The sequence below is a fragment of the Adiantum capillus-veneris genome, chromosome 18 (genome assembly GCF_014529385.1).
Source record: "Adiantum capillus-veneris isolate H3 chromosome 18, ASM1452938v2, whole genome shotgun sequence".
Classification (NCBI taxonomy): domain Eukaryota; kingdom Viridiplantae; phylum Streptophyta; class Polypodiopsida; order Polypodiales; family Pteridaceae; genus Adiantum; species Adiantum capillus-veneris.
Window position 1 is genome coordinate 149586134 of NC_140948.1, and position 25125 is coordinate 149611258.

Genomic DNA, 25125 nt, shown 5'->3' on the forward strand with positions numbered 1-25125 from the left:
TCAGCCAGGTAGAGAGGCTGATCAAGAACTTTCTTTGGTCAGGACGTGACACTCAGATGGCTCGAGCCAAGGTGGCTTGGTCGGTCATCACGCTTCCTTGTTCTCAAGGAGGGCTTGGGATCATTGATCCAACACAACAGAGCAAAGCCCTTCTAGGGAAGTTCATAGTCAGAGGACTTCTTCCAAGTGAGGAACCCTGGAAGGAGTTCTTGTTGCAGAGGCTTCGTGCCAGGGTGCCTCAGTCAGGAGGCCCTTGGCAACCTTCGACCAGATGGATCTTTACAGAGATGCGCCGAGTTGGTTTGAGCAGGAGACTGGAGGACCGCTTCGCTGTGAGTTTGCTTCGTTCTTGGGAGCTCTTACGGTGTGGCCTAGAGCAGTGACAGCCGATGTGCACGGAGGAGCGCCTACGGTAGCCCCTCGTCTGGAACCCCATGGTTAGCACTCAGAGAGGCCACTTGGTTGGTAGTCGACCTCATGTTTCCTGGGGTCCCATGGCAGCAGGTCCAGCGCACTCTCTAGATGACTGACTAGAGTTCACAGGTTTGTCAGAGGAGGTGCAGGGTTTCCAGCTGCAGGGCATGAGAGGGGTGCAGAGCATGTGGCAGGACATCTCGGAGTCAGTTCCAGCTGAGTGGCTCACGCCTCTTGAGCCAGTACCACCCCGGTGGATGGGAGCCTTCACACGACTGGAGGTTCTCATTTCAGTCAAGGCCTGCTCAGAGACTGTCCCAACCCTGTTCTTCGAGCTTCAGGGTGGGGGACGATTACAGCGAGTTGCAGTAGAGGCCCCGCAGGTAACAGAGTGCTGTTTTCAGAGGATCCGAGTTGTGGGCATCTATGGGAGGACTTGCGTCATAGACCCTGACCCGGCACCTCTTGAGACTGGACACTGGAGGCTATGGGCTTGGGAGTGCTGTCCACTGGCACGAGTACAGTGGGATCCTAGTGAGTGGCTATGGAGGGACCCCTTCTCTTCTGCAGACCACCCAGGAGTCCCCTTCTTTCAGTACACTGTCGGTTTGGACGCCATATACTTGCAGCATAGAGAGAGGCCCGCCCCACTGCAGCACGTCATTGGCAGGAGGAGGGCCTCACAGTCGAGTTCTTGGCAGCCTTTTGGCAGAGGCTGTGGGACTCCAGACAGCCGAGGCGCGTCACTTTGTTCCAGTGGTTGCACACAGAGCTACAGCAGTAGGGAGCTGGCTTGTGCATAGTGGTCTCTCGGCCTCATGTGCAGCCTGTGACCAGTTGGTGGAGAGTCGGCGTCATTGTCTTTGGGACTGTCCCTCGGCCCAGCAGGTGTGGCAGCAGGTGTGGCTACGAGTTCTTCGGCTGTGCCTACTCTCTCCACGGCTAGACAGTACACTTGGGGGGCAGCAGCTTGGTCCACTCTCACGGGCCCGGCACTTCAGTTTGAGCTATCTTCCACCAGCAGGATGATAGTGATACAGGGGGGGCGTCCTACACTCCAGCCTGCTACAGAGCTTACTCCACAGGAGTGGTGCAGTGAGAGAGAGGAGTGTTGGGAGCTCATCAGTGGCCTGACACTGTGGTTCATCTGGCGGGCCCGCTGTTTCCGCATTTTTGAGGCCCGCTCTGTGCCGCCAGCAGAGACCGTTCGTGACTTTTGGCTAGAGTTGATCCATACTCTCAGAGGGCAGCTTGAGGGACTTCACGGCAGCTCCGACCACATGCGGGAGCACCGCGAGGCTTTCCTTCGACTTTGGCGCCCTGGGCCTTTCTATACCATTGTCCAGGGTGTGCTCAGATGGCACTACCGACCACCTGTGTGGCTCTTCCCTCCTCCCATCCCTTGATTTAGCCTCATTGTACATATGTTGTTCTTTCATTGGGAGAGTCTCCCCATCATGTTTGTTGTAGCCCTCTCTTGCAGAGGTGGTTGTAGCCCTACGGGCAGCTTTCATTAACTAATAGAAGGATCTTTTTCTCGGAAAAAAAAAAAAACATTTTTGGAGTATACATAGCCCTCTCCAATTAACCCATGTAATATTGTACACATTTTGAAAAAGTGACCACCCCAATGGCCCATTCAACTTTGAAACTTCACTAGAGCCTACTTGCAAACGCTTCACTACAGATGTGAATTCTCAACCAGAATGAAACATTACTTCGTCTTTTGCTGTACAACCATCTCGGACTCATGGATTAAGTTTCCAAAGATGAAAAAAAGTGTTCCCAGATTTTTGGCTCGCTGCTGCTGCCGCTCCCCCCCTCGCACCTGCACCAGTCGCCCCCGCTCGCCATCGCTTGCCCCCCCCCCCCCCCCCCCCCACACACACACACACACACACACACACACAAAGCTGCGCGCGCTGCCCCTCGCGCTACCCCCCCTGTCGCCTGCTCCCCTCTTGCGCCCGCCCTCAGCCCCCGCTGCGTCACCTGCCACCACTGCGCTGCCCCTGCCCGCTGCCCTTCACTGCGCTGCCCACTACCACTTCACCCGCTGGCCTCACCCGCGCCCTCTCCCATGCCCGCTGCGCTTCCTGTCCCACCCTCCCCCACCTCTCTTCGCTTACTGAAACCCACCCCCCCCCCCCCCCCCCCCCCCCCCCCCGGCTCATTTCGTTCTGCCTTTCTCACGCCGAGGTTTTTCTGTCGATTGGCAGTGCTGGTTCTTTGACAGTGCTTGCCGGGGTCCTTTTGCAGAGAAATTGCTTTACCCACTCTCTTTCCGCCACAGCAGTAGACACAGATGGAGGCTCAAGCTCCATCACAGAGGGACTCCAGTGAAGCCCCTTGGCCCGACCCCGCTGAGCCCACCATTCGACTTGCTCTTTCACCGACAGAGCAAGCGAGCCTAGCCACAAAGGTAGAGCGCCTACAAGCGACTTCTGTCATCTGCAAGATTCTCGCCAGCAGACCCAACAGAGGAGAGTTGCGTGATCTTCTCCCCAAGCCCGCCTTCTCGCAGAGGTGGGCAAGATCTTGGACGTTCATATCCTTGGACGAGGCTACTACCAGATCGAGTTCGAGAACCCCGAGATGGCGTCCAAGGTCATCGCGCACTGATCAACTGGAGAAAGACAGTGGCTTTCTCGGTTGGTAGTGCTCATGTGCCCGACTGGATGCCAGGCGAGGGTTTCAGGTGGATTCCCCCAGGGACTGCAGTTCGGTACTTGGGCTGTCAGGTTGGTTTGGACTTGTCTCCCAAGCAGCAGATTGCTCCCCTCCTCCTCTCCATCAGGAGGAAGTTGTTACATTGGAGCTCCGCACGACTTTCTTTGGTTGGCAAAGTTGTAGTGGCCAACCAAGTGTTGTTGGCTACTATGTGGTACATCACTTCTTGCTGGATCTTCTCGAGTTCTTGTATCAGCCAGGTAGAGCGGCTCATCAGGAATTTCCTTTGGTCAGGGTGAGACACTCTGACAGCCCGGGCCAAAGTGGCTTGGCACGTCACCATTCTTCCTTGTTACCAAGGAGGGCTTGGGATCATAGACCCAGCACAGCAGAGTAGAGCCCTTCTTGGGAAGTTCATCGTCCGAGGTCTTCTTCCAGGAGAGGAGCCCTGGATGGAGTTCTTGTTACAACGGCTTCGTGCTAGGGTGCCTCAGGCAGGAGGCCCCTGGCAACCTTCGACCAGATGGATCTTCACAGAGATGCGTAGAGTTGGTTTGAGCAGGAGATTGGAGGATCGCTTCGTTGTGGGGTTGCTTCGATCTTGGGAGCACTTGCGGAGGCCTGGAGCAACGTCAACCTACTTGCACGGAGGAGCGCCTGCGACAGTCCCTTGTTTGCAACCCCATGGTTAGCACTCAGAGAGGTCACTTGGTTGGTAGTCGGTCTCATGTTTCCTAGGGTTCCATGGCAGCGGGTCCAACACGCTCTTTAGGTGACTGGTTACAGTTTTCAAGCTTGTCAGAGGAGCTACAGGGCATGAGAGGGGTGCAAAGCATGTGCCAAGACATCTCAGAGGCAGTACCACCTGAGTGGCTCACGCCTCTCGAGTCAGCAGCGCCCCGATGGATGGGAGCCTTCACGCGACTAGAGGTTCTTATCTCTGTTCGGGCTTGCTCAGAGACTGTTCCCTCCCTGTTTTTTGAGCTACAGAGTGAAGGACGCTTACAGCGAGTTGCAGTAGAGGCCCCGCAGGTGGCAGAGTGTTGTTTTCAGAGGATCCGAGTGGTGGGCATCTGTGGGAGGACTTGTGTCATCGATCCCAACCTAGCTGCTCTTGCGACTGGACATTGGAGACTGTGGGCTTGGGAGTGTTGTCCACTGGCACGAGTACAGTGGGATCCTGGAGAGTGGCTTTGGAGGGACCCCTTCTCTTCTGCAGACCACCCAGGTGTCCCTTTCTTTCATTACACTGTTCGACTACGACGTCACATACTGGCAGCACAAAGAGAGGCTCGCCCTGATGCAGCACCTCATTGGCAGGAGGAGGGTCTCACAGCTGAGTTCTTGGCAGCTTTTTGGGAGAGGTTGTGGGACTCCAGACTGCCGAGGCGAGTCACTTTGTTTCAACGGCTGGTCGCACACAGAGCTATAGCAATTGGGAGCTGGCTGGTGCATAGTGGCCTCTCGTCCGCATGCACAGCTTGTGACCATCTTGTGGAAAGTCAGCGTCACTGTCTTTGGGACTGTCCCTTGGCACAGCAGGTGTGGCTTCGTGTTCTTCGGCTGATGTCCGCTCTTTCCACGGCTCGGCAATACACTTGGGGGGCAGCTGCTTGGTCCAGTCTCACGGGCCCGGCACTTCAGTTTGAGCTATCATCCACCAGCAGGATGATAGTGATGCAGGGGGGGCGACCTACACTCCAGCCTGCCATAAAGCTTACTCCACAAGAGTGGTGCAATGAGAGAGAGGTGTGTTGGGAGCTCATCAGTGGACTGACACTCTGGTTCATCTGGCAGGCTCATTGCTTCCGCATCTTTGAGGCTCGCCCTGTACCACCAGCAGAGACTGTTCGGGATCTTTGTCTCTGCTCGGGATCTTTGGCTTGAGCTGGTTCATACTCTCAGAGGACAGTTCGAGAGACTCCAGGGCAGTTCCGACCGCATGTGGGAGTGCAGAGAGGCTTTCCTTCGACTTTGGCGTCCTGGGCCATTTTTCACCATGGTCAGGGTGTGCTCAGATGGCACTACCCTCCACCTGTGTGGCTCTTCCCTCCTCCCATCCCCTGATCTAGCCTCATTGTACATATGTTGTTTTTTCATTGGGAGAGTCTCCCCATCATGATTGTTGTAGTCCTCTCTTGTAGAGGAGGTTGTAGCCCTATAGGCAGTTTCATTAACTAATAGAAGGATCTTTTTCTCGGAAAAAAAAAAAGATGAAAAAAAGTAACAACCAAAACCCGAGTACTTGAGTTTAGTAGACATGAACGTACCGATAAAGCCCACCAATACCCTCTGAAGTGGCGATGTGCTGGAAAATTCGCAAAACTCCTTTTCCATGCAAAACTGAACCTGGCAACTATACAATTTCAAAGCACTCAAAACTTCAAAATTGTCAATATCTTCTCCTCCAAATTGTATCAAAAACCCTTGACACTACCTGAGTTTGCAGTCGAGTTTTGATCACATCAAAAGGTGTTGTGAATATTGCAGCAGTGCATCCTGCCAAACCTCCAAAGGCCAGCTACAAGTAACATAACATTGCAATTCTTAACTTTCATGTTCCATCCATAAAACCATTGTAAATGGGAAAAATTTGCTAGCTAGTAAAAGGTAAGAAACATCAAAAACTAAAATTGCTTAAAAACATAGAATTCTCTGTTAGATACAGGTTTCTATTAAAGGAAGAATTCATTATTTTAGAATGATCGAGACAGATAGTACAACAGTAAAAAATCTGCAAGCTATCAATGGATCATTAGAGTCTTACTGTTTGATAAGCACTGAGGGGTGTTCCATCAGGCTTCTCCGAAAGAGCGTGGTGCTTTAATCCTTCGTAAGTGTAAAACTGTCAAAACAAGAGTACCCAAGTTAAAAAAACCGCATCATGCACTTCATGCAGTTTAAAGTAGCAATATAATCACCACCATAAGCTGTTATTCCCTTGGAGCTAGAATTAGCAACAAAATCCTTTCTGGATTTTTAAAAACTGGATGCAAGGAATGAGCTGTGCTTATGACTTAAAATATGCAGGTCTGACTTCAAACTGTCACCTTTATAACAGATTGAGGCACATTGCGACAAAGGACCGCCACCCAACCTGAATACAGAACAGATAGGCCCCCATTCTTCAAAATTCCCAAAAAGGTCAGCCTGAAAATTTGCGAATAATCAAAACTGTATTAAGTCAAAAGCACAAGCAAAAAGAATTTAAATGTATAAGTCATGCATATCAATGTTAAAAAACGAGCCTTACCAGCTGTTACGGTGTAGACTCCCAACTTGCATTCGTTGCTTCACACATTCACTTGGTGTATAGACTATAGAAGTTGCAATACTTGCACAGCCACCAGCGGTGCAATGTGCAATTGCATGATACTCCTATACATGGAAAACATGACAAACACCGTCCATGTATCAATAACTTCAGGTTGGATGGTCCTGATATCCAACAGCAACTCAAAACAAAGTCTGCATACCAAATCTTCCAGTGAAAGAATTAGAAACTGGGAAGGATTGTCAGGAGTAAACAGACAAACTAGCTCACAAAAGAGACCAGTGTTTTCCTGTGTAGATGTATTTGGTGTAAAAAGAATATGCAAGAATTCCATTTAATTTTCTTCTCCAACAGTGAGAGCTTCGAACGAGAGATCAAGGGAGAGGAAGTGCTTTGTGGAGCCTAAATCAAACAATATCATTAAATATCATTTAGACTCCCCAAACCCCTTTAACTTGTTCTCATGGTTGGTGTGCATATCACGCACTGAATTGGAAGGACCCTCTTTCTTCAGAAAGGGACGGTCTGGTCTTTATATCCCTTCTCTCCACAAAAATGTTAAGAGTTTAGTCAGTCCCAATTTCTCCCAAGGACAGGTGGTAGGGAGTGAGGGCTGTTTTGTGGCTGTGCCCGGCCATTCTGAGGTTGTTTTCTCATGTCGGGTTATGCCTAGCCATGTTTAGCCTTGGGTTATGGCTTGTTTCCTGGGCCCTAGCCATGTAGGTTCTTGCCGCTCTAGGTTTCTTTCCCAGTTGATTCCCTGCCTTCCCGGGCCCTTTTTCTGGCAGTTCTCCCTATAAGGGGTTTTTTTCCTTAGTCGTGGGAGGCCAGATGCTGGGTCACCAGCAGCCAGGAGAGGCCTATATATAGGCCTCTCGGGGAGCACCTTGGGGTATTGCAGTTCAGCCCAGTAGGGTGCGGGCGCCCTTATGGGTACTAGGTAGCCCTTTGCCATGCCAGGCGTTATCCCTGCTGGTCTCCTAGCGTTTTTGGTGGACTGCAGGCTGGCGTTTTTGTAGCATGAGCAACGGGCAGCTGGCGCATGTGGGCAGCAAGTAGATCCAGCCCTGCGTTTCTCTCTAGTACACCCCTTTCCTATGCGATCTCAGGCAGAGATAGAGCACCCCTTCGATGGTGCAGGCTTAGGAGAGGAGAGAGGTACCGTCGTCTAGAGGGCAGCCATACGGTGGCTAGCCTCGAGGGATGCAGATCTCTCTCTCAATATCTGAGTCGGTGTCAGGAGGAGCATCTTCACGTTGGATGCTCATATTGAGGCCGAGTCAATGGTCTCACGTGCAAGAGCAATTGGCAGTGTGAGTAGCAGTCGCAATTGTGTGTACCTGCCAAGTGCAGCAGAATTGAAATGGTGAAGATCTACGTTTTACACTTCCACAAATCTTTTACTTATTTTCTTGCATTAGTGATTGCTTTTAGCTTGAATGACGGTTCCTTCTACTTTCCCTATGAAAAGAGGAAATGAGTGAGAGAGAGAGAGAGGAGAATTACACCCGATAGGGTAGCAACCAACCCTCTCTAGGGGCCCCCGCACCGTTTTCCATGTGGTACTAGCTTTTGATTGCGTAAATAGAATGTACACACATGCAATACCTCATATGCAGACTCTATTGACTCGAAAGGGGAATGTGTCACGAGGACGTGGCAACTGTTAACTATGTCACGAGGACGTGGCAACTGCTAACCTTAGTTGTTGGTTTCTTTCCAATGATTTCTGTTTTATTTTTGAGACCCTCTTTTTGAAGTAGCAAACAGTCAGACATTGTATGGCCAATGTGAATGGTAGTTTCACCCGCAGACGGGAAGTGGTCGGCACTGAAATTCGTATAGTAAGAGGATGTCTAGGCTCAGAGCAAGATCATGTAGGTCCCCCCGTCGCACTTAGCAAGTTGGCAAATACTAGGAAGTGAACTCAATAAAGGCATAAAGTCAAGGTGGGACTACCAACAGAAAGTATCCGACAGTTGGGCCACATTGCACATTTGGATGCGGTCCCAATGAGGATAGATGGTCGGATGACCAGTGGGAGCCCAACGGAAGCATCTCCTAAAAATTAGGGAACTGCTATTTTGGGCCATGAAATGTGTTCACGTCATTACCTTCGGTATGACCAAGGGAACATTTAACAACTCTGCCGCGAAGTCAACTGGGCAACCAGTCGGGAGATTTTTAGGCGACGACCCCGAAACGGACAAATGCTTGTAAATGCGCCTAGTGGCAGAATTTCATGTACTTGCCTCATACAGAAAAGTTGGCGCTGAATTTTAAGCTGAGAGGAGCCTCATTTTGCATTTGTCACAGGTTAAGAGCTATGGAGTGCTTCCTTTCCCTCTATGTACAGTGTGGTGCCAAGAGTGATGCCCTGCATGCTACACACTGCTCTCTTCTCCCTTACTTGCAGTTATGTGATGCTCCACAAGAGGGCTTTTCATTTGACTGATGTACAATTGTGTGGGTTCATGCGCGATTGCCGAGGCAAGAGCCTCTTGCACAGGTACTGGATTAGCTAGTGGCTAATCCCCCGTAGGTACAGGTGAATTCGGAGAGGTTTCACGTGAAAAATCTCGTCTGATTCAAAGGGCAAGTAGCCCTATAGGTGCAGGAGCTCGAGGACTTGCTACAGATGCGTCCGGCACGCGAAACAGAGCCCAAAACAGGGAATTACAGCCTGCTGTGTATTTTTGCAGGTTTAGGGTTTCGGCCCTAAACGGTCCCTAATACCCCCAGGAAGTTCGGGGACGCGAGGGGAACGTTGTAGAGGTGATCTGGCCCATTTTCGGGGTAGAAAACAGAGAATTCAGCATGCTACAGATTCTCGCCAGGTTTTGCAAAGTGTCCGTATGCATCGGGAAAGTCGTCTATTGCATGGGGATATTGACTGTGAGGCGTCCTAGTACAGTTATGTTGCCGAAATCGGGCCAGAACATGTGTATTTCAGCCCGGATTATGCGGGACAGCTCGTAGGAAATCACAAGTTATATTCTCTCTAATTAAGAATAAAGAAATACCGAAAGGGGCGTCAATTTTGGGGCCTACAGGTTGTCGGCATCTGCTCGAGGCATTCTAGCTCCCGAGCCGTGTGTGTACTTAAGTGTTAATTCCCGTCATAGGTTTCCTTCGCAGGTTCTCTCTGTGTGTGTTTAAAGTAAAGAATTTCGGGTGAAAGCCAACGCCTACCGCCCTACGGGCCGGTTTCAAGGTTCCGTTGCCGAGACATCAATCACTTTTTCCTCAAGAAGTGAGCCTTGGTTGTTTTGGGTAAAGACACAGAGTGCAGAAACGCGGGATTACACTATGGTAGACAAAGGGAAGGGCATTATGGAAGAGGGTTCCTCTTCAAAGGACAGACAGGAAATCCCTAGGGTCTTTGAGATTGGCGAGAGCTCACGGCTTTGCAGGTATAGCAAGCACGCCCATTTTATTCCTGTCAGGAAGAAGATAAAATCTAACCAAATGGCAAGGTTGTTCATGTACAATGTGTTCAAGTACCATGGTATGCCACAATCATTTGTCAATGATCCTGTGATCCTCGCATGACGAGTTTGTTTTGGAGAGGATTGTTTGAGAACATGGGCCTACGCTCAAGTTCTCGTCTTCGTTTCATCCACAAATTGATGGACAGTCAGAAGAGGCTAATTCTACTACTGTCTTGGATCTGCTGAAATGTTATGTGTTAGATGATAAGGGCAAGTGGGAACAGTATTTGCCTATGCTTGAGTATGCGTACAACAATACGTCCACAGGCAAGGCACCTTTTGAGATTGTTGAAGGTGGCAAAAAGGTTCCTCCCATTTTGCATATGAAGGACAAGATCTTTGAGGCAGATCGATATGTTGAGAACATGGATGAAATCCAAAGTTGCCTTGGAGAAGACTCAGGCAAAGCAGAAAAGGGTTGTTGATCGTCACCGTCATGGATTACTTTCACCTAGTGATTGGGTACTTTTGTAGTTTGAAAAGGCAAGGTTAAAGAAGATGAAGAGCAAGGACAGGCTGTTTCCGAAACTCATCATGCATTACTATGGGCCTTTTCAAGTGCTTGATAAGATCAGTGATGTTGCAAGACGCTATTTGGTGAAGTTCAAAAACTATACACCTATGGATACAAAGTGGATGGAAGAGCATGACCTGTCAGAATCACCAAATGTATTGCAACTTTACCTTGAAGCCTTTGGGTTACAGCCTACGTATGCCCCAACCCAACCTGTGCAAAGGAGGGGTAATGATAGAGCTAGCACATCAAATGTACCTATGGATTCAGTGCAATAGAAGTGTGCATCGCTCGTTAAACGTTAAAGGTATAATGTTCACTTCTATAATAGATAGAAATGACAAAACTACCAAGGTCTCATTAAGTCGTTTGTATCTATGTGTTATGACCTTTCTTGCGGGTACATGCGATGATAAAAGGGTGCTAACAACACAAGATCATCAATGGCATGTATATATGGCATGCAATCGAGGACGTTTGCGATTTCAAGAGGGGGGTGGGTATGTCACGAGGACGTGGCAACTGTTGACCTTAGTTGTTAGTTTCTTTCCCTTGATTTTTGTTTAATTTTTGGGACCCTCTTTTTGAAGTTGCAAATGGTCGGACATTGTATGGCCAGTGTGAAACGGCCGACGGCCGAGAGTTTCATCCGCAGACAGGAAGGCCTTGTCACCACGAGTTGGTCGGGCACTGGCATCCGAGCAATAAAAGTATGTCTAGGCTTTACTCAAAGTTTGAAGAGAAGATCGCCCGATAACTGGCCTACATTGCATTTTTGGATGTGGTCCCAGTGGTGATAGATGGTCAGATGACCAGTGGAATTGCCATGGAAGCACCTCCTAAAATTTAGGGAACTTCTATTTTGGGTCATGAAATCTATTCATGCCATTAGCTCTCGAATGACAAGAGGAACATTTTATTACTTTGCCGCTAAGTCGACTGAGCACCTGGTTGAGATATTTTCAGATTGGAAGGTACAAAACGGGAAAACCTTGCATGAGTGCCATTTGGCACATTTTTGGACACTTTCCAGCTTGAGAGAGAGAGAGAGGCGTTGAAATTAAACGTGGGGCTGCATTTTCAGCCGTATGGTGGATTGTTGCAAGTACCAAAGCTACTGTGTGCTTGCATACCCTCTATGTACAGTGAAGTGCAAGAACTGAAGCCTTGCACAGCATTCATTGCTCTCTCCCTCTCCCCTCCGTGCAGTTATGTGATGCCCCACAAGAGGGCTTTTCACTTGACCTATGTACAATTGTGTGGTCATATGCTTTTGTCTTTTGTGCCGAGGCAAGAGCTTCTTTGAGCAGGAACAGGAGTAGCTAAATGCTACTCCAAAAGCAAGCTGTTAGGTGCAACGGAATGAATGTTGTATTTTCTCAAGATTAGTGATCTTTATTGCTCAAGGTTCCTTTTAGTTCTTAGGGAAAGAGAGAGCTTTCCGTCTTATGGAGAGTGCTATGATCACGAACAAAGTGGGTGGATATTGTGCGCGCAAGTGAATGAGACTGAGAGAAGGAGAGAGAAGAGATACGACACCGAGAGGTTGTAAAACCCTCTTCCGAAGGCCCCACTCTCGTCGGCAAGAGTGGTCTATGTCTTGATTGCACAAAGGTGTACAATGCATATGCAATGGACTATGCAACTTGGTCTATGCCGATGACGACGACGATGACGACGACAACAATGACTGAAATCTGAGATCTTCTAATCGCTAAATTTCGGGACTGTTTCGGTGGCTGAAAATGACTGTTTTGGCTGCGTTTTCTTGGCTGAAAAATGAGGTTTCTTAGGGCTGAAAACTGATGGTCTTTACGGGCTGAATCTGCTACACTTTAGGTGAATAATGCCGGTCTTAATTTGCTGCTGAAATCCAAAAACGCCAGGGGCTGAAATTGGTCCTTCTGTCGCCGGGGTTCTGCAAATGCAAAAACGCTAGGCTGATCTGTTGTGTCGTGATGACGCCGGAGCTGATCTGCTGTGCACAAATCGCCAAGGCTGATCTCATGCAAAAACGCTAGGTCTTCTGTGGAGAAAACGCCAGAGTAGTTGCGGGGGTTGGTCTTGCTGAGAAGTTGCCTGTTGAGCAAGGTGCTCCTGCTGCCTCTTCTGCCATTTAGTGCTAACTTGGGTTTGCTTATATAGAAACTTAGCAATATTGCCCTACCTACTTTTGTTGGAAAGTCACTTAAAAATAATAAGTGAAAATAACCGATAAATAGGAAAATAGGCTAAATGCACTGAAAAATTCCCCTTTCTGATGCTAATGGATTCTGATGGGAATTCCGATGATCATGCTGTGTGTAACCGGAGGATATGCATCTATGCTAAGTGATTGGGCATGCACGGTCTACGAATAGACTCACAAAAGTGCTAGATCACTGCTAATCTAACTTGATCGGACTGACTGAACCCTGCTGTGGTGTAGCTTGTCCACGGACACATAGGGTTGGGATGTGTCACGTGACACAGGCACCGGTGAGGGTAATAACCTCCCCGTACAGATGCATTTTCAGCACAGGTTTCTGGCAACAAGCAAGGGGGCCCTTGAGGGTTTGGGACCCAACATTCCGTGTCGTCTCTTTTCTCTCTCTCTCATGTCTCTCTCTTTCATTCAGTTCAGTTCATTTCTTTCACGTGAGGTGAAGTGCCCCTTGTGTTTGTGCAGAGTACTAGATCCGAGCTAAATCCTTAAAACACTTCCGTTGCACGTGACATTGGTATCAAAGCTCTGTGCATGTTTCGGGGAAGGAGTTAGAGAAAGGATTCCTAACGCTCTTTTGCATTCGCATTCGCATGTAGCGTGCATCCACTTCTGTCGACAAGCAACCCTTGGACATACCTACGAGCACCCTTACCTTTCAGCTTCACCCGCAATGTTTTCACGACAAGACTATTCGAGTGGTCGTACTTGCTCGCAAGGCAAAGTCAATATCAAGGCTGATATTCTGCGATAGTAGTAAGGCTGCCTAGCAACTCACTTGGTCGGTGTTTACATCGCAACAGTCTCTACATCCACAGTATCCACCCGTTTGGAGGAGTTTTCATCGGCTTATGCATCCACAAGCATTAGAAAGCAGTCAGCATCAGAAGTCCAGAAAGCATTCACAGGTAGAAGTTCAACAATTGTGCCTCACCTTTAACAAGGGAGGATGTCACGTGCGCACTGCACTTGCGCCACGTGGATAAGCTTCTGCTACAGCCTAGTGTCAATCTTAGTCTAGCTGAAACCGGCCTGTTCAATCCAAAAAGGGCGGTAGACTTTACTTTAAACCTTGATTTAGCTTTCACCCATTATTAGTCGTCTATTTTACCTGTACTTTCAAGACACAACAAAGGGGAGAGGGATACAGGCTGCTAGATTGCACCTGTATGAGTAGACGGACACCAGATTGGCCCCTAACTTAGGCGCCCCTTTCGGTATTTCTTTATTGTTCAAAAGAGGGAATAAATGCTGTGGTTCCTACAAGCTGCCCCGCACAAACTCGGCTGAATTTCCACTGTTCCAGCCCGATTTCGGCAGCATAACTGTACTAGAACCCTTCACGGTCAGTATTCCCACGCATTGACTGACTTTCCCGACGCATACGGGCACTTTGCAAAACCTGGCGAGAATCTGCAGCACGCTGAATTCTCTGTTTTCAGCCCTGAAAATGCGCCAGATCACCTGTACAGCGGTCCCCTTGCGTCCCCGAACCTCCTGGGGGTATTAGGGTCCGTTTAGGGCCAAAACCCTAAACCTGCAAAAATACACAGCAGGCTGTAATTCACTGTTTCGGGCTCCGTTTCGCGTGCCGGTCGCATCCCTAGCAAGTCCTCGAGCTCCCGCACCTGTAGGGCTACTTGCCCTTTGAATTGGACGAATTTCTGGCGTGAAACCTCTCCGAATTCACCTGTACCTGCGGGGGGATTAGCCGCTAGCTAATCCAGTACCTGTGCAAGAGGCTCTTGCCTCGGCAATCGCGCATGAACCCACACAACTGTACATTGGTCAAATGAAGAGCCCACTAGAGGGGCATAACATACTGCCAAAGGGGAGAGAGAGGGCAGTGCGTAGCGTGCAGGGCATCACTCCTGGCACCGCACTGTGCATAAGAGGGAAAGCAAGCACTCCATAGCTCTTAACCTGTGACAGAGACTTGCAAAATGAGCCTCCCAACTATAAATCACGTTTTTGCCTTCTCTATAAGTAGTAAACTGGCCTCAAAGTGCCAAGTGTCACTCATTTATGCATTTTCCCGCTTTAGACCCTCGGGTCTAAAAATATCTCACCTGCAGCCTCTGTTGACTTGGCCACAGAGTAACAAAATGATCCCCATGTCAAACTGCACGTAATGACGCGAAGACATTTTCAGGTCCCAAAATAGCAGTTCCCTAAATTTTAGGAGATGCTGCCATTGTATCTTTCTAGGTCATCCGACCCTCTTTGTACACTGCGGCCACATCCAGAACTGAAATGTAGCCTCTGTAGCAAAGGATTCCACTTTGGCTAGTCAATGACCCCACTTGGCTAACCATAGTCCTTGTCCAACCTTAGTGCTCTCTTGCCCTCAGGCCCGGACTCCCTCTGGACAGTTCCACACTAGCTATGCAATGCAGGGCAGTTAGATTTCCCGAGGGGTGTTTCCAAAAAGTGAAAGTAAATAGATAATAAGAAAGAAATCAACAAAAAGGATAGATAGTAGTCACACGCTGGTGACATACCCCCCTCTTGAAATCTCAAACGTCCTCGTTTGCATCTATGTCGTCCATGCTTACTGTCAACACTGATGTATTCAACACCTGTCGACACATATACGACACATACATGCTCATTGTCAACCCTGGTGTATTCAACACCTCGTCGACTCATGTATTGCCTGCGTGTGAACCCTGTCCCAATGACATAGTGGTAGCTTCGCACTCTGCCATTGCTTTGAGTCACGAACTTTCCAATGACAAAATGGTAGCTGCACATTTTGCCACTGTCTTATAGTACACGTTGGATCCCGTAACACTTGCGAGCATACCCAAACCGACAGTTTAAGAATGCAGTTACACATGTACTCTTTAATAGAAGCAATCACTGTATCCTTGACAGACTGACAAGAAATACTCACTTCTATAGCACTAACCAAACTTTTGGACATTCCATAAGAGCAATTGCCAAACTGACAATCTGTACAGCTCTAACATTCATGTAACAGGTATTTGATTTGAGCTCACTTTAAATACCATGTACATCATTTGTTTCAAAAGCCATTGTCACACTGACAATCCATTTAGCTTTGAAACTCAAGGGGTCAAGGTAGGTTGCAAATCGAAGGCTTCCAGGTAAAGTGATAACACAGTTGGTGACTCTGCAAGTTCACCTTCTTCCATCCACTTAGCATCCATTGGTGGATAGTTTCTGAACTTTACCAAGTAACGCCTAGCAACCTTGCTTTTCACTTTCCTTTCTTTGTGTGCCAAAATCTGTTCAGGGACCAAGATTTCGTCAAGTTCCTCGACTTCCGGCTGATCTTCAGCTGGTATATCTTCTGGCACATCACCCACATAGGGTCTGAGAAGACTCACATGAAACGCATTGTGAATCTTCCAACTGTCAGGCAATTTCAGCCTATATGCAACATCACTGATTATGTCGCATACTTGAAAAGGCCCATAGTAACGCATGCTGAGCTTTGGAAAGAGTCTTTCCTTGCCCTTCATCTTCTTTAACCTTGCCTTTTCAAAGCGTAAAAGCACCCAATCACCAAGTGAATATACCACTTCACGACGGTGACGATCAGCTGCTTTCTTTTGCTTTGCCTGAGTCCTTTCTAAGGCCACTTTGACCTTCTTGTACATTTCATCCATGTCCTGAACATACTTATCTGCTTCAAATATCTTGTCCTTTGTATGCAGTATGGGAGGAACTTTCTTGCCACCTTCAACTATCTCAAAAGGTGCCTTGCCAGTTGATGAATGCACTGTATTATTGTATGCATACTCCACCAATGGCAAATACTGCTCCCACTTTCCTTTATGCTCTGACACATAGCACTTCAGCAGATCTAGGACAGTAGAATTTGCCTCTTCTGACTGCCCATCTGTTTGAGGATGAAATGACGAAGAGAATTTGAGCGTGGTACCCATATTCTCAAACAAGCCTTTCCAGAACAAACTAGTCATGCGTGGATCACGGTCGCTAATAATCGACTGTGGCATGCCATGATACTTGAAAATATTGCTCATAAACAAGCGTGCCATCTGATCTGGCTTTATCTTCTTCCTGACAGGAATAAAATGAGCCTGTTTGCTGAATCTGCAAATAATGGTCCAAATACCATCGTTTCCTGTCTGCGTTCTCGGAAGATCAAAGATAAAATCCATAGCAATACTTTCCCATGGTTTATCTGGAATAGGTAGGGGTTGCAATAACCCTGGTGCCTTTTGCCTGTCAAACTTGACCTTTTGGCATATTAGGCATTCTCGCACAAAGGCATCCACATCCCTTCTCAATGTAGGCCAATAGAAGAATGTCTCAACCGCTTTAACTGTAGCATCAATACCACGATGCCCTGCATACGGTGGGACATGACTCTCTTCCATAACTTTGCGTCGCAATGGCTTTGTGACACACAATCTGCCATGCATCATCATGAACCCATCTTTGAGAAGATAGTGTTCATGACGTTGTCCATCCATTAGCTGCTCGAAGACCCTTGCAAAATCTTCATCATTTGCATACTGTTCTCTCATATCATCAAGTTCATGATGATAAGGAATCGACACAGCTGAAATTTGTGGCTTCCTTGACAAGGCATCAGCCACAACGTTCTTCTTGCCTTCCACATGCACAATCTGAAAATGGAACATGGACAAGATATTTGCCCATCGCATATGCTTTTCAGATAACTTTGTCTGTGTCAAGAAGTATCGCAAGGTCTGATGGTCCGTTTGGACAACGAAATCTGCACCTAGCAGGTAGTGTTTCCAACTTAAGAGCGCATGAATCACAGCCAGTAATTCTTTCTCATAGACCTGCATGGTCATCTCTGGCCCTTGCAAAATTCTGCTCTCATAGGCTACTACCCTGCCATCTTGCATTAGCACAGCACCAATGCTACTACCGCAGGCATCACACTGGACCACAAATGACTTCCTAAGATCCGGCAACACAATGACTGGATCCGAAGTCATCTTTTCCTTTAAGAGATTAAAAGCTGAAATCTCTTTTTGTGTCCATCTAAAGGTGACTGCCTTCTTTTGAAGAGCATGTAAAGGTGAAGCAATCTCAGCGAAATTTCGGATAAACCTTCTGTAATAGGAGCATAGTCCCAAGAAGCTTCGGACATCATGCACCGTCTTCAAATTTGGCCATGACTTGATCGCTTCGACTTTTGCAGGATCCATTCTGACACCATCCTTTGAGACAATGTGTCCCAGAAAGTGAATCTCTTCCAGAAAAAACTCACTTTTCTTTGCATTGATGAGCAACCTATGACTGCGTAGCTCTTTGAACACAATGGCCAAGTGATGCCTATGCTCCTCTTCATTCTTTGAGTAGACTATCATGTCATCAAAGAATGTACCAACAAACTGCTGGTGTGGACGGAAAATTCTATCCATCATCCTATTGAACGTAGCAGGAGCATTTGTGAGACCAAAGGGCATCACTAAAAATTCGTAAAGGCCAAACGTTGTTCTAAAAGCAGTCTTGTGCACATCCTCTGATCTAATGCGGATCTGATGATACCCACTCTTTAGATCTATCCTGCTAAACATAGCTGCTCCTTCTAATTTGTCCATAATATCATCAATTCTAGGTATAGGAAACCTATTCTTGATGGTATTCTTGTTCAGTGCACGGTAGTCGATGCACATACGCCATGAGCCATCCTTTTTCTGCACCAACAACACTGGAGAACAGAATGGAGATGAACTGGGCTGAATCAGCCCCTTTTCTAACAACTCCTGTACTTGGCCCATTATCTCTTTCTGCTGAGCCGCACTAACCCTGTACGGAGGCTTATTTGGTGGGCTACAGCCTGGCACCAAATCTATCGCATGGTCCTCGGGTCTCTCTGGCGGTAATTGAGACGGTAATGAATCGGAAAAACAGTCACTATACTGTTGTAAAAACATTGACCTTTCTTTATCTAGCACAGATAAATTTGATTCATCAAAATCTGACACTTCACGTGCAAAAACCAAGTACGCAGAAAGATGCTTTTTCATTACAGAAGTAATAACAGAAGCTGATACAGTAGGAATAGACTCCCCTTTAAGCTTTACATCCAGAATGTGAGTCTTTCCCCTGCTCTGTACAGTGATCTTTTTGTTGTAGGCATCCATGATTCCCTGTACACGAAATAACCAAGGAATACCTAACAACACATCACATCCGTCCAGTGGCATGATGTAAAATTCTTCAGCATCTACATAGGACTGGATATGTAGACGCAACTTTCCAATGATGGGTGTCACAGCCTCTGTATGGCCAGGACATGCCAAACCTGCCTCTGCTGTATACCCCATCTCTTCAGGTCTGATTCCCAACTTTGAAGCCAATTCTGGGGAAATGAAGTTGGCTTTGGCACCTGGATCAAAGAAGATAAGCACTGTTTGATCCCTAACCTTTCCCCATGCTCTGCAAAGCTCACTTGCATCTGAATTTGGCTTGTCGCCCACCATATCTGGCACTAGACCAGCCATGGGCTTCTTTCCTTTCTTGTCTTCCTTGTCTTCAGAATCAGCTGGCCTTTTCTTTGTAGGACAGTTGTAAGCAATGTGGCCAGGCTGCTCACATATAAAGCATTTGTTCTCTGTCCTCAGGACCTTCTTTTGCTCTTCTGACTTGCGAGGAAAACGTCTTTTCCATTTCTTTGCTGGTCCTTTTTCTGATTCAGCCGTAGCTTTGTCTTTCCCTGCGTTGGCTGACTCCTGAGTCCCTTTAGGAGCCTCATTGGGAACGTGCTTCTTGGCTGAATTTTTCTTGCCTGATCCTGCCTTGACGCCAGTGTTAAATTCACAATCTTCTCCCTTGAGCAAACCATTGCCAGTGTTTGCTACCTCGATGAGCTGCGTCAAAGTAGTGACTTTGGTCTTTGTGCAGTATTTTCTCAATCCTTTGGGTAGGCCACAACAGTATTTTTCTATCTGTTCTGTCAATGGCACAAACCTATAGGAAGTTACTGGAAGTAGAGCTTTCCAAAACTTCCGATTGTAATCATCCAGATTTCTGCAAGTGGCAGCATTTAGCTGGTGCCATTCTGTCATGACATCTGCTTCGAAATCATCAGATAACCATGCTGCTGCAAAAATCTGCTTGAAGTAAATCCATGTGGACGGAGCTTGCCCTTGAAGCAATAAAGTTGTCCACCATTGTCCCGCATTCCCTGTCAAGAAAGTGGCTGCCTTGCGGACCTTTGAAGCCTCTGTAAAGTTTCCCCCTGCATAGGCCTTGTCAAACTGCTGGAGGAATGAAAGAGCCTTCTTCCTGTCATCAAACCCTGTAAAGGTCGTGAATGACACTCCTTTGCCACCTTCTTTGTACGGAGTTGGCCTCTCCAGCGGCGTTAAATTGTCATATGGAAGTGACTGAAACATGGGAACACTATTAGGGTTCATTTGTGTTCCTTGGCCGCTATTAACTTGACCTGGAAATGCCATATTTGGCTGCTGATTTGTAATTCCAGCCATACCAAAATTTGCTTGTGGCATCCCAAATTGTCCCTGAGTGCTTTGAAACCCTGGTTGCATACCCATGACACTGTACATGGGGTTAGGCATCATCGTTTGAGCACCCGCAAACACTGTTCCTGGCGTATAAAACTGGTTTCCAGCTGCATGACCAGCCATGCTTTGGAATACCGATCCACCTCCAAAATAGCCAGGGTGTACTGAAGGTGGTGGGAAGACCTGTTGCATAGCCTGTAAGTTGCTTCCCTGCCCATTAGAACCAGCTATAGGCTGCTGAAAGGTGGCGGGCTGAATTGGTACAGCTTGAAAAACTGGCATCTCAGCCACCTGTTCTTGCACCTTAGGCATACGTTGTGGAGACTGCATGTTCTCCGTCAAGTGTACAGGTGTTTCCATTGACTGTGCGGTATGAATCACCTGTGCTCGAGCCTTAACAGGCTTTTGAATATAATCCAGTGACCCAACTTGCTGAGACGGAACAGGAGGTTGCAGAAAGGCTAAAAACCTTGGGTTCTGCATTACTTGTGTGAACATAGCCACAGCAGTAGCCAACTGGGTCCTGAATATATCATCATCAGTCTGTGGTGGTCTTGAGGACTCACCCACTTCATGTGTCTGTTGACCCTGTGAAGAGGAAACCTCTTCAGTCACATCATCTGGTCTGTCAGCCATAATTACAATTCCCTGTGTCTGGTCTATGATCCCTGTGTCTTCAAGCCCAAAACTGACCAAGGCTCACTTCTATGGGAAAAAGTGATTTAATCCCGTCGATGGAACCATGAAACCGGCCTGTTCAATCCAAAAAGGGCGGTAGACTTTACTTTAAACCTTGATTTAGCTTTCACCCATTATTAGTCGTCTATTTTACTTGTACTTTCAAGACACAACAAAGGGGAGAGGGATACAGGCTGCTAGATTGCACCTGTATGAGTAGACGGACACCAGATTGGCCCCTAACTTAGGCGCCCCTTTCGGTATTTCTTTATTGTTCAAAAGAGGGAATAAATGCTGTGGTTCCTACAAGCTGCCCCGCACAAACTCGGCTGAATTTCCACTGTTCCAGCCCGATTTCGGCAGCATAACTGTACTAGAACCCTTCACGGTCAGTATTCCCACGCATTGACTGACTTTCCCGACGCATACGGGCACTTTGCAAAACCTGGCGAGAATCTGCAGCACGCTGAATTCTCTGTTTTCAGCCCTGAAAATGCGCCAGATCACCTGTACAGCGGTCCCCTTGCGTCCCCGAACCTCCTGGGGGTATTAGGGTCCGTTTAGGGCCAAAACCCTAAACCTGCAAAAATACACAGCAGGCTGTAATTCACTGTTTCGGGCTCCGTTTCGCGTGCCGGTCGCATCCCTAGCAAGTCCTCGAGCTCCCGCACCTGTAGGGCTACTTGCCCTTTGAATTGGACGAGATTTCTGGCGTGAAACCTCTCCGAATTCACCTGTACCTGCGGGGGGATTAGCCGCTAGCTAATCCAGTACCTGTGCAAGAGGCTCTTGCCTCGGCAATCGCGCATGAACCCACACAACTGTACATTGGTCAAATGAAGAGCCCACTAGAGGGGCATAACATACTGCCAAAGGGGAGAGAGAGGGCAGTGCGTAGCGTGCAGGGCATCACTCCTGGCACCGCACTGTGCATAAGAGGGAAAGCAAGCACTCCATAGCTCTTAACCTGTGACAGAGACTTGCAAAATGAGCCTCCCAACTATAAATCACGTTTTTGCCTTCTCTATAAGTAGTAAACTGGCCTCAAAGTGCCAAGTGTCACTCATTTATGCATTTTCCCGCTTTAGACCCTCGGGTCTAAAAATATCTCACCTGCAGCCTCTGTTGACTTGGCCACAGAGTAACAAAATGATCCCCATGTCAAACTGCACGTAATGACGCGAAGACATTTTCAAGTCCCAAAATAGCAGTTCCCTAAATTTTAGGAGATGCTGCCATTGTATCTTTCTAGGTCATCCGACCCTCTTTGTACACTGCGGCCACATCCAGAACTGAAATGTAGCCTCTGTAGCAAAGGATTCCACTTTGGCTAGTCAATGACCCCACTTGGCTAACCATAGTCCTTGTCCAACCTTAGTGCTCTCTTGCCCTCAGGCCCGGACTCCCTCTGGACAGTTCCACACTAGCTATGCAATGCAGGGCAGTTAGATTTCCCGAGGGGTGTTTCCAAAAAGTGAAAGTAAATAGATAATAAGAAAGAAATCAACAAAAAGGATAGATAGTAGTCACACGCTGGTGACACTAGCTTACGACCTAGCTTGGCACTCTATGAGCATCTAGCAGGACGTGTATGTCCAGGCCGAACATAGTTGCATACCCTCTCTTGCACACTTCAGTCATTCCAACACTTATGCATTTACCGCCTGTGAACAGCCCCTTACAATGGCATTTATTCCTATTTATGCATGCCTTTGGGCACTAGGAGAACCAGAGGAGGCAGCAGAAGAACAAGGGCCTGCAGCCTGAGTACTCGCAGGGCCAGAACGGCCAGCGTTTTCAGCCCAGAACAGCCAGCGTTTTGACTTGCAACCTCAGCGTTTTTAAACATCATTACCAGCAATCTCATTACCAGCCATCAGCATCATAACCTCGGCATTCAGCCCGTGGACGATTGCAGATTTCAGCCAATAGATCCTCAAAAGCCTAGCGTTTTTGAAGCATCTCAGTCGCCATAAGATTTCAGCCCCTAGCCTCTTCATGGTTGCAGATTCTAGCGATCGACATCGCTAGCCTTTTCAACATTAAGACATAGCCTCATAGTCGTCGACGGCGGCGGCACAGAACCCATCAGTACTTCGTCGTCATCTTCATCGTCGTCGACACCAAACCCACCAGTACCTCGTCGTCGTCTTCATCGTCATCGACACAAAACCCATCAGTACCTCGTCGTCCTCGTCCTCGTCATCGACACAGAACCCATTACTACCCGCAGTACCCCAGTATCAGCAATACCCAGCACACGAAAGCCAATGCCATTTTAGTAGTGAAAACAGGGTCGACACATGATCTCCTATAGAAAGAGCCTACCACTCTAGCAGGCTGCCAATGGGCAATCAATTGCTGATCAGGTGAAACCTCACCCTGAAAGTCTAGTCAGATGTGACATCCATGATGGCCACTCTCAACAATGCTTAAGACTAGAGTCCCTTGCTAAGCAACAATCGGAGCCCCAGAGAGGGGATCGACGTACACCCACCATCCTTGATGAGAAGGTAAAGGAGTTTGTCCCTTGATAAAGACATGCCAGTTGGGTGGAATGGACTCATCAATCTCTCTCATACGAGCAACAACCCCTCTGCGGATCCCGTAGGTTGCTCGAATAACCTGTGCCACAACCAAGGAAGCATCTGACCAACGGTGTAAAGAGGTTGCTGGCCCATCATCCCATCTAGCCCAATCAATGTGAGTCCTCTCGCCTAGCTGACGGCCTCCTACATCTCACATATGGATTCCATACAAGTGGCTGCCTCGCTATCTACTCAACACAAGAAGGCGGGTGTCTGATCAAAGCAAGACGCAATTCCTTCCAAATCCGCAGCATCAGATTCTCTCTCTCTCTCTCTCTCTCTCTCTCTCTCTCTCTCTCTCTCTCTCTCTCTCTCTCTCTCTCTCTCTCTCTCTCTCTCTCTCTCTCTCTCTTACCACCTCTTCAGTACGATCAAGATGCCCCACATATACAGCTCTCACATAGTGAGAGGAACAGAGTTATGAGACAAGACCTATTACAGCGTTACACGACACGGACCTGGATCACACCCCACCAGCCCCTGCCCACGAAGATGCTATACTACAGAGACTCCTTTTCGAGCATCTCCGAGGATGGGTTTATCCAGAGACCCAAATATATGGATGTATACATGCCCCACAGTGCCCAAGTGGCGATTGGCCAGCTCAGAGTATCATCACACCAGCTTGAGATTGAGGCAGGCAGAGCGGCACGGGTCATTAGAGCAGAGAGGATCTAGAGACTATGTCAGGAGGAGGTTGAGAGCGATGAGCATTACGTATGCAAGTGCAGAGCATACAGTGACATCAGAGACAGATACACTTACTTGTTCAGTGGACACCCCACACTACACCAGATCATGGAGTCTACAGACCAGTGCCGATTTGGCCAGTTCTTGACAGAGATACAACGTCATAGGGAGATGCTACTACAGGATCCTATTACAGGGAGGGAGAGACGACAGCTCCAGCTCACTGACTTCTTTCAGAGATCTACTACAGTGCATATGCCGACACAGGAGGGGGTTACCCTTCAGCGAGCTAAGGACCTCCGAGCCAGACGGAGACCGAGAGCATCTGGTTACCAGACACCTATACTACATGAGAGGGAGATTACAGAGATTCGGGCTCATCATCAGCGCCGTATCCAGGAGCAGATCGCTCATTTACATCTACATCCGGAGATCATGCTACAGGGGATTCTTACTTCGCCATCGCCTATGTATCACATATTACATCCTCATTATGGGACTGGATGGAGCTAGCTAGTTTGCATTGCATTCTTGTACACCCCTACGCATATATTTCACATACCCTTAGTGTTAGTGCTCCATCTCCCACCCCACTCCACTCATCACTCCTATCCTACTAGTTCAGTCCTATTTTATTTTATTTCATGTTATATTTTGTCCTTTTTCTGGTCACCCAGAGGGCATTGACAGTTGTACATCGATTTTGTCTCATAGGTCGAGTTCGGCCTCTAGTAGACGTTAATAAAGCTTTCTCTCTCTCTTTCTTCTCTCTCTCTCTCTCTCTCTCTCTCTCTCTCTCTCTCTCTCTCTCTCTCGTATAAGAGGTCTTGAGTTCAGCTCTCCTTGTCGGCTAGATCTTTAAGGTCTCTTGGGATAGTTTCCTACGTAAGGTGCACCGGAAGTGAATGTTGAACTTTACTCAAGATGAGTGCTCCAAACTGTGCTGAAGGGTTCCTATTACTTACGAAACGGAGTCTTCTGATCCTTTAGTGAGAGAGTGCAATGATCACAAACAAAGTGAATGACACTGTGAATGAAGGTGTTGAGACTAAGAGAGAGAGAGAGAAAAGAATACGACACCAAACTGTTGTCAAACCCTCCTCG

The 25125-nt window shown here is 47.9% G+C and overlaps 1 protein-coding gene across 1 annotated transcript in view; it reads right to left on the reverse strand.

Annotated features, from left to right (window-relative positions):
* The window catches only part of LOC147436629 (Mitochondrial substrate carrier family protein), a 66662-nt gene that overhangs the window by 24179 nt on the left and 17358 nt on the right, over positions 1 to 25125 (reverse strand). The window contains exons 3-7 of the mRNA XM_086489472.1: positions 6338 to 6462; positions 6135 to 6234; positions 5852 to 5929; positions 5522 to 5605; positions 5355 to 5440 (exon numbers count right to left, since the gene is read on the reverse strand). Of these exons, the coding sequence (XP_086345598.1) occupies positions 5355 to 5440; positions 5522 to 5605; positions 5852 to 5929; positions 6135 to 6234; positions 6338 to 6462 (473 nt within the window). The remainder of the gene's footprint in view (positions 1 to 5354; positions 5441 to 5521; positions 5606 to 5851; positions 5930 to 6134; positions 6235 to 6337; positions 6463 to 25125) is intronic.